The sequence below is a fragment of the Trichomycterus rosablanca genome, chromosome 6, assembly GCF_030014385.1.
Source record: "Trichomycterus rosablanca isolate fTriRos1 chromosome 6, fTriRos1.hap1, whole genome shotgun sequence".
Taxonomy (NCBI): Eukaryota; Metazoa; Chordata; class Actinopteri; order Siluriformes; family Trichomycteridae; genus Trichomycterus; species Trichomycterus rosablanca.
The window spans coordinates 19,858,915-19,868,442 of record NC_085993.1 but is presented as its reverse complement, the minus strand read 5'-3'; the positions used below and the strand labels follow the sequence as shown (position 1 = coordinate 19,868,442).

Genomic DNA, 9,528 nt, shown 5'->3' with positions numbered 1-9,528 from the left:
ATTTTGTTTTAATTAAGATAGTACATTATAAATATGGTTATATTTCATGTTAGTCATGCCTCCTGGTTTTTCCTCTTGCTGCCTATTTTTCCTCTAAAAATTATATATAAAAAAATATGATTGAAATAAAATCATGGTAGTTATAAAAACAATATATAAAAAAAAAAAAGAAAAGAAAACAAGCAAACAAAATACAATAATAACTGCAATGTCTAGTTTTAAAACCCACAAAACTACTGATGGTGTTCTAAATCCAAGCATTATTAGAACACTGTGATCATCCTAATGGCATAAACACTCAAGGGTAGGGAAAATATGTATGCTGGAAGTATTTTCAAGAAAAAAAACAACCAATAAAAGTCCACACTTTCCTGCAGTATAGCTGATACAGTCAACCCAGCAAAAGATAATAACAGCTATAAAGATAACGTAAGAGTTTGTTTGTGATGCTAACAGCCCTTGTCCTGTTCCTCTGTGCTCGTGCTACTACGTCTGCTGCTGTCGTTGGATTGTGAGGGTGAGGCTGAGGAGAGCAGCGGGTTTCCTGCGGCCACTGGTGACATGGTGTTCTCCACAAACATGTCATCCAGCTTGGCTGAGGGCTTTTCATGACTTGTGTACATTGTTGTCTCTCCCTCATCAGTGGTGCTGTCACTGTAGCTGATGGTGCCATTGTTGAGGTCCAGTGTGGTGGGGCGAGAAAGATCTGGGCTGGAGAGATGGGAATGAGCATAGAACTCTGACGAGCATCTTGTGTAACTGACTGCCTCTTCTTTGATGGCGCAAGCCACCAGTTCAGTGGAGCAAAGCGTTGAGGAACCTCCAACTGCCAGACCATGAGCACGAGCCTGCATCTCCAGCTCCTTATACATAAAAACACAGACATACTAGGGTTATTGCAGTCGATCAAAATGTAAAAAAAAAAAAACAATTAACAAATAGCAATACACATAATTTAACCAAAACTAAGTGAAGAGATAAAAGAAATGATACATTTATTTGTATTTTAGGGGCATGAATAGGCTTCATTTTAATTCCAAGGATGTGTATTTAGCAGGGAGAGGGTAATGTAGCAATATAAGTCAAGTAAAAGGTTCCATTACATTGATTTAGTAATAAGATTAAGTAACTAAATAATTAAACTCATACATAATATATTACATTACATTGAATTTTCTTTCATCTGTGAAAACATATCCTGCTTACTGTTGGTAAATAAATATGCAATAAATATGCTCTCTATGTAGGGTGTAACACTGGAGTTACCGTAATGTCACACAATAAAGGTACATTTTTGCCATTACAAATCAAATTGGAGTAAAAACTACCCACAAATAAAATTACTTTTGTAAGTTATTAAAAAGCTAAAGTGATTATGCAAATGAAATTATGTAAAAAATAGCACAAAACTACAACATTAAAAATCAAAAGAACTACCCCTTCACTCTGTGTGATGAAATTGTGTGATTTAACCATTGCAAGAGGTTATTTATCTGAATAAAAATCTAATATTAAATTAAAATAAGATACACAAAAACAAAAGATAAGTTCAAATAACAAGTGTAGTTTTTGTAAAAAAAGAACATTTTATAAATAATTTAAATCATGGACATTTTTCCTCCCTATTTAGTCGTGTTCAGGTCCCCAACTGCAACTCCCCCCGCCACTGCACCTCCCATGCCTTGACCAAGGAGACTCACAGATCCCCTAACACGCATTGGTTGCTTCATTTCACCTGCCAGAGTCGGCACCTTAAAGAGAGCCATATCACATACAGTCACGCACTGCTCATCAACCTCTCATGTAGGTATTTCAAGCCAATAAGAAACCATGTCAACCTCCATCATTCAGGCATGGGTAATCGTGTCTTTCAGACTGGTATATAGTACAGGTGAGGTTTAAACTTGAGAGCTTGATATCTCTAGCGAATTAGACCTCCCAAAAAATCCTTGCTTCATTAGCTGGCACATGTGCATTTATTTAAACAGAACAGCCCTTAAGTAGGTCAATCAAAACTTTCATCACAATTCCAAATCAGTTTGCTTAATAGAACATAAATATGTTTAGTGTAAGTTTGTTTTTCTGTACCTGTTTTTACACTTTGCTTATGAATTCTGTTAAGTCTGTAATTACTAATGTGACCGAGCAGTCACAAAAGCCTTTTTCTGCCAGATGTACTGTGTATGACTGTGTATGTGATTTGATTGGATCTGGCTAAACAAAAATAAAAAGAAATGAATTGTGAATAAATGTAAACATTTGATTTGTTACAATAGCATATGTAACATGCTAGGTGAAAGCAAGGTGAAAGTTGCCAAAATATAGTTATTTTTCAAGTTATTTCACTTTTTATATCTCTAATTTATAGGGAAGTTAAAATGGATGCACATACTTTTATTTTAAAATATATATATATATAATGAGCTGCACATTATGTTCTTTACATTTGCCTGTAAATTTCTTATAACAGGACTGTTTGTTTGGCATGATCTCATTTCTAACATTCACATTTCATGCTGTCATCCTTTTAAAACAAAACTCTTAGAGTTATGCTACGCGAACAAGCTTTAAGACCAACAAGTAAAAGTAAGTGGTTTATTTTTGGCATGTTATGATTAGAGTAGATTTGTGTTATGTTTACCTGAATGCGAAGCAGGAGGTGTCTGTTGTTATGTTCCAGTCTCTTCTGTCTGCTCTCCAGTTCTTTAGCCCTCTGCTGCTCTCTCTGTAGCTTTCGGATATAATCCACTGAGGCCTTCAGGATTGTCCCTTTATTCCACCTCATGTCCCTAAAAGCAAAGAAAATTTAAGAAATTTAAGAAAACCACATAAAAGGTAAAACCAAGCATTTTAAAATAAAATCACAATAGTAATCTGTTACTTATATATTAGTTCAATAAAGACACCCTTTTTAAAGTAAAATAGTTTAAAAGTGAGCAACATTTCAGAATCTACTGTATTTTATGTTTCATTACAGAAATTTAAACCTCAATTCTAAGTGAGGTTTACTGTTTATTATTCACATGGTGGCATCAGTCAATCAGCATGTCAAGTGTGAGTCACAAGACATTTACGACCCCAGCACTCCCAGATACACCCCATGAAGCAGGGATGTCTGAGGCACATGCTGTTCCATGTGAGAGTAAACCCAGTCAAAGTAAAGAGTAACTAATTCTAAACTTTATGTTCAGTCATGATACTTCTGTAAGTAAGCATAAGCTCATTTCTTTTTTTTTATTTGCATATATTTCTAAGATACTTACGGATCATTTGATTTGGGAATTAATGTCCCAAGTTCTTTAATTCGGTCATTTATGTTAAAGCGCCGTCTTCGTTCAACTAGGAATAGAAAAACAGCAGGTTTGTTAGAGCCTGATAGTAACATACTGACTACAACATAATTTTTATTTTAACTGTTTATTCTGGAGCCTTTGACATTTTGTTCAGGATCTATTTAGACAAATGCGATGCACTTGTCAGTTCAACTGATGAATAAACTTCAACAGCTCTGCTTCATTTATTAACATTGTGCACCATTATTACTTCATTACAGTAGAATAAACTGGGCTTTTCATTACTTTAAATAACTTACTTAAATTGTGGTTGTCTTTCTTTTGTCTCTCCTTTGCCAAGGCTCTGACTTCTGCTTCTGCAAGCAAATGAAGTATAACTAAACATCAGTGATTCCCAATTCATTTCAGGAATTATAACCTGAAACTGGCTTGTATTGCAAAAAACTATTTTACTAGATGTTAACCCTGTTAAAAACAGTATTTGATTTACAGTACATTTGATTTGCTTTAATCATTTGTGGAAACAGATATGGTAGATGGATTTAGAATTGCAAATACATACTATGTGCAATTTGTCATTGTATTAACAACCATAAGCACACAAATGTGTAATTAATTGTAACAAATGGCAAAAGTATTGTTAATTTACAACCCCAAATTAAATATAGTTCGAATAGTGGGAAAAATTAAAACAGTACAGTATAGTATAGTTCTTTTAACAACATTCTGTAACTGTTTGGAGCTCAGCATATTAATTGTAGTTGTGAATGTTGAATTTTTCCCATTCTTACTCAAGAGCTGGACGACAGATCTTTATCAAATACTGTGCTATTTATTCTTCCAGTTTTTCAACTTAAGACCGGTCTGGACTGCAGGGGAACCAGTCTAGCACTTGCACTCTTACTACAAAGCCACAGTGTTTTAACATGTGCAGAATGAGGCGGGGCATTGTCTTGCTGACAGCATCTGTCACTCCAAAATGAGTATTTGCCTCTCAGCATTAATTGTGCCTTTACAGATATGCAAGCTATTTATGCAATTGGCTCTAAAACACATGATGCTGGTTATTGAACTATCTGGGTGTCCAGAAAACACAACATCCATTATTTTTAAACACAGTTTGAAATGTTGTGTTGCCAGTCAGTCTATCTATAAAGCTTGAGCCTAAAGAAATTGGCATCATTCTTTGAAGTTTATCACATATGGCATCGGCTTTGCATAGTAGAGTCTTTATTTCTAAATATAGCAACAAACTCACAAAAAAGTTTACTTTTTGTTTGTGATATAGATTTTAGATTTTATTGATATAGATTTTATTAAATCTATATCTGTTATTCATTTTATATGAAAACACACAGACATACATATATTCATTACAGTTGTGATATGTGATAGGCTAAGCAAAAGGAAACATACCTACTGGAAGGCCTGCAGGCCTCTGATAAGAGTCAAACTTGCCACATGGTCCAGCTTGGTCCACGTGCATCATGCCAGGAGCTGAGGTAATTTGGTACAATATAGTTTTATTTATTATGGAGCTATTACAAATTGCACACAATTTGGGTCATTGTATTTTCTATAGTTCCTGTTGTAGATGTTCTTGTATGGGAGACAGCTTTATAGTTTTAACCTGTTAAGTTATTATGTGTCCTTGCTTTAAATCTTTAAAACTTCTGAGATTGGAGGATAGAGTACTGACAGTCTTGTAGTAAATAAATACAGACAAAAAGAAAACTGATATACCTGAGAATTCCCTTTTCACATTGGGTAGGTTTGATGGGCAGGAATTCCCAATACTGACTCCAGTTGGAGGAAGTGTATGATTACTATAGATGTCCAGGAGATTTGCAGAAACTGGAATCTAAAAAATAAATATGCAACGTTTTCAGATGAAGTAAAACTGTACAATGTTATATTTGATTTTAAAAATCAATTGTTACCGTATTTGGCATCTGAAGTCCTGTATCCATTAGTCCAAGGATGTCATCATTATAACTCGTCTCCAAACTGATTATATCCTCAATGACATCATCCATCTACCCCAGCACAAGAATAGAAAAAAATTAACGCTAATGATCACATTTTAATAAATTATTGTGCACCATCATAGGTCATAAAAGGAACCACAGTAACCATGTTTTTTGTAGAGTGACAGAATACTCATGACTCTACATCCCTTGAATCCAAACCATTATTACTATGCTCTACTATGGTTAGCCACCACTACTGAGATCCTCTCATGCTATCAGCTGGCCGAGTATGTACACAGATATGATTGTGGAACGTGGGGATTGCCGAATTGGCACCCTGAAGGGTATTTCATAAATAAATATATAAATATATACATTTCTCTTTTTTCTCTTTCTCTTTTTTTCCTCAACATTTAACAACATATTTTGTTAATCTTACTTAGTTTTATGTCTATCTTTTAATATATTTAAACTGCTGCATCCTGATCGGGGTCACAGTGGGCCCAACATTATGAAACAATGTGTGTAAATAGAAATATGCACTGGACAGAAAAGGTTTGGTTTAGTAGTTTTAGCATTGCTTTACTATAATTATAAGTCACTTGTCCAGAGCATTACAGTATGCTAGATGTTGTGGCTACCTCTTTCTCGCAGTTGGATGTGAGGGTGAGAAGGGCCATAGGGCTGTTGGGGGCACTGGCTCCAGGGCCGGGGGGCATGCCGTGCTCTGGATGCTGGCTGTTGTGTAAAGGGCTGAGCTTCGCCCCTAGCGTGCTAGATAAATAGTGCTTCACCTGCTGCCTCGGGCTCTGCTGAAGGTGGTATTTAGTGGAGGTCTCTAGATGAGACTGTACCTATAGGATTAAGAGATTATATCATGTAAAAGAAACATGGCACAAAAGATCTACAAGTTTGTTCATCTAGAGTTTGGCAAATGTATTAATTATTTTATAAACTACACATACAGAATAACCATGGGTATACAATTACTTTAGTGTAGCCCATCTTGCTCTGTACACTTTGCCGCCCTCTGGTACCCCATTTATCAATCAAAGTAGACCATGTTATTTAAGTGATGGACTATTTTTAGCACTGCAGTGATCCTAACATGGTAATGACAGAATAGTGCATGAATAGTTTCACGTACTGGTATGATTGTATCAGGTGCAGCTGTGTTGTTGGGATTTTTGAACACCTCAGTGACAGTGCAAGGATAAGAATAGTGCTCAGTCTAAAAATATAAAGCCAACAGTGTCCTGTAATCAGAAGGTGTCCACTGATGTAAGCTACTAACTGTACACCTAATGAGTGCTAACATGGTATGTGTTCCTAATAAATAGGCCACTAAGATTAAACAGTATTTAAAAATCCCTAAACTGATTTACCTGATACACTTATATCAGAACAATAAACACTACCATGTGATTACCATGTCATGAGGTCCACCACCCAAATCTAGTCAGTGGGGCTTCCTATAGGGGGTCCCCAGCATAACCACTGCTATCGGGTGTATAAAAGAATGTATTATATAAATGATATGCTTTCTATTTTAAAGGTCTAAACAAGGTTTTGCGTAGTTTGGTGGGAAGTAATTTTAGTACAGTGGTACCTCTAGATACGAGTTTAATTCGTTCCAGAGCCGAGCTCGTAAGTAGAGCAGCTCGTATCTCGAACTAATTTTCCCCATTTAAAATAAAGGAAATGACTCTGACAAGTCCCCAAAATATCGTAAATTATGGAAAAAATTCACGTTTTTAAATAAGAAAAACACATGTATAAACATATAAAACATAACAAAATAAATAAATAAAAGAAAAATGTATAAAAAACAGTAAGAAAAATGTAGCGAGTACTGTACTAGTGTTGGGAAAGTAAGGGGTTAATGTTTTGAAAACACATTGCATTATGGGTATTGTATTGCATGTTGTTGTAGTCGCTGTGTGCTGTAGCCGGGGCAGCACGTTAAACTTTCTCCTCTCGCCCCTTAACACCGTTATGTTTATTTTATTTTATTTAACGCGGCCACTCAGTTTCATTTTCGGTGTTATACCCAAACTGTTATAATAAACACAGAGTGCTTCGAGGTAATCCTGTTTTTGACTCGTCTTTGCGGTGAAAATGAACTAAAAGTTGGGTATAAAGCAAAACACCGTTCTGGCCCAGGAGCTAACAGGTGAAACAGCTCCCCTGAGTCGTCACGACCACGGTCGAGAGACATAAATCAGAAAAAGGTAACACTAGTAGTAGTAGTAGTGGGGAAATTCCTTTGAAACGGCTCCCTTGCGCCGACGCGCAAACTAGCGGTAGCGTCCCCGAAGCTCCAGCCCGGCTCGTATCTTGGATTTGGGCTCGTATCTAGAGCAGAAATTTTGTCTGAGCCTCGGCTCGGATCTCGAAAAGCTCGTATGTGGAGCAGCTCGTATCTAGAGGTACCACTGTACTAACATCTTGAGATGAACTGGAACTTGGACTGCAAGCTATCTTAATGCAACATCATTGTCTGACCTTACAAAAAGTCTTTCCAAAGTAGTTTCCTTTCCAGTATAGAGAAAAATATTCCCATGTTTTCATTGAAATTGGATGATCCTACATTACATTTACATTGTAATACTTTACATTAATGGCATTATCAGACACTTTAATCCAAAGTGACTTACAATTGTGACTGAATACTTATTTAAGCAATTGGGGCTCAAGGGCCTTGCTCAGGGGCCCAACAGTGGCAACCTGGCTATGGTAATGGGACTTAAACCGGAAACCTTCTGATTTCTAGTCCAATTCCTTAACCATTAAGCTACCCCTACCCCTGACAATTGTGACTGAATACAAGTTGAGCAATTGAAGCCTTGCTCATGGTCAGATGTATACACACTTTTGTTGGTGAATATAGTGACTAGTTAGGTCCTTTACTTCCCTTTACTTCCATAGACATTCATTTCCCAAGCATGGTGGAGGTTGGTAATGCGCATTTATTTTAGTGATTGAATACACTCATGAGCCAAGGGTGTACATTTCCACCGGTACTAATGTAAATAACTTAAAAAAAAGATGCTAAAAGGCTTATTAATCATGGGTTCATTACTGCAAGTCTACTTATTAAATAAATAGATAAAAGCACAATGAAACTCAATAGAAATCACAGGTTAAGTCTATTTTGCAAATGGAATCTGCCAAGAATAAAATAGAAATAAAGTCCCATTACATTTCAGATTTTAATCCACCATAATTGAATTACTTAATTAACCAAAGTTGCATCTTACCTGGTAATGACTGTACTCAAGCATCTCCAACATTGTTACGCACAACAAATTGATTCAAAAACTTCAACAAATATTTCCTCTATAAGCACAGCCAGCTTGTAATGACCAACTACAAAAACTATTAAGCAATCAAGCTTCTCGACTAGTTTCTCTCCAAGCTTAAGATAAAGAAAATATTCAGACAAGTGAAGGAAGATGTCCTCCCCAACTGAAGTCTTTACGCTTTTATAAAGTTCATTTGACGTCACCATGCCCATTTTACAAAAAGCCTCTTTCTAACTGATGGTTAACTCATCTCTAAACTAAAACTGGCTCAGGGCTAACTACTGTTTCATCTTTAGTTCCGCTCTGCCTGCATAAAACATTGTTTGTTCTAAACATCCAGGGTACAATCACAGCCACTGTTGCTAGCAAAATGGCAAAATAAATTCGAAAATATTTAAAGACAAAACACAATTTCACACACCAATGTACAAAATATTCTGTTGGTTGAATTACTTTATTTTTCTTTGTATAAGAGAAACACATTCTTGGAACATGATTTGTGCAGCTGAAAGTCATTAAAAGATCTTAAAACTTATTTAGCATGGATTTCCACTTATTAAAGATGACAATCCAATTAAAAAAGAAAATAAAAAAGAGAAAATAGAATAATATGTTGTTAAATTAATGCTTGTCCTGTCTTGTGTGGAAATGTTTTTTTTTTTTTAAGATTTCCTTTTTGTTATCATGGAATGTTTAGCAAATGCCTACATTTACTTATTTACTTACTTTATTTGTATTTGTATTAGTTTCTCTTCTTTTGCTTGTTGAACTACTGGAGACCAATAATTTCCTTCGGGATTAATAAAGTATCTATCTACAGGGGTTGGACAATGAAACTGAAACACCTGTCATTTTAGTGTGGGAGGTTTCATGGCTAAATTGGACCAGTCTGGTGGCCAATCTTCATTAATTGCACATTGCACCAGTAAGAGCAGAGTGTGAAGGTTCAATTAGCAGGGT

At 35.8% G+C, this 9,528-nt stretch overlaps 1 protein-coding gene across 4 annotated transcripts; it reads right to left on the bottom strand.

Moving 5' to 3' along the window:
- Nucleotides 1-401: 401 nt before the first annotated feature.
- mitfa (melanocyte inducing transcription factor a) lies at nt 402-8,556 on the bottom strand. Of its 4 annotated transcripts, none has more exons than XM_062996711.1 (9): nt 8,524-8,556; nt 5,905-6,117; nt 5,234-5,329; nt 5,037-5,154; nt 4,710-4,799; nt 3,593-3,649; nt 3,264-3,339; nt 2,642-2,789; nt 402-863 (listed from the first exon to the last, which is right to left on the bottom strand). In XM_062996711.1, the coding sequence occupies exons 1-9, from the start codon at nt 8,554-8,556 to the stop codon at nt 450-452; spliced, it is 1,245 nt and encodes a 414-aa protein (XP_062852781.1). In that variant the 3' UTR covers nt 402-449. The 4 variants fall into 4 exon arrangements, with proteins under 4 accessions (XP_062852781.1, XP_062852782.1, XP_062852783.1 ...); XM_062996712.1 differs by having other exon boundaries at nt 4,710-4,790; XM_062996713.1 differs by having other exon boundaries at nt 3,593-3,646; nt 4,710-4,790.
- Between the last annotated feature and the right edge of the window lie 972 nt (nt 8,557-9,528).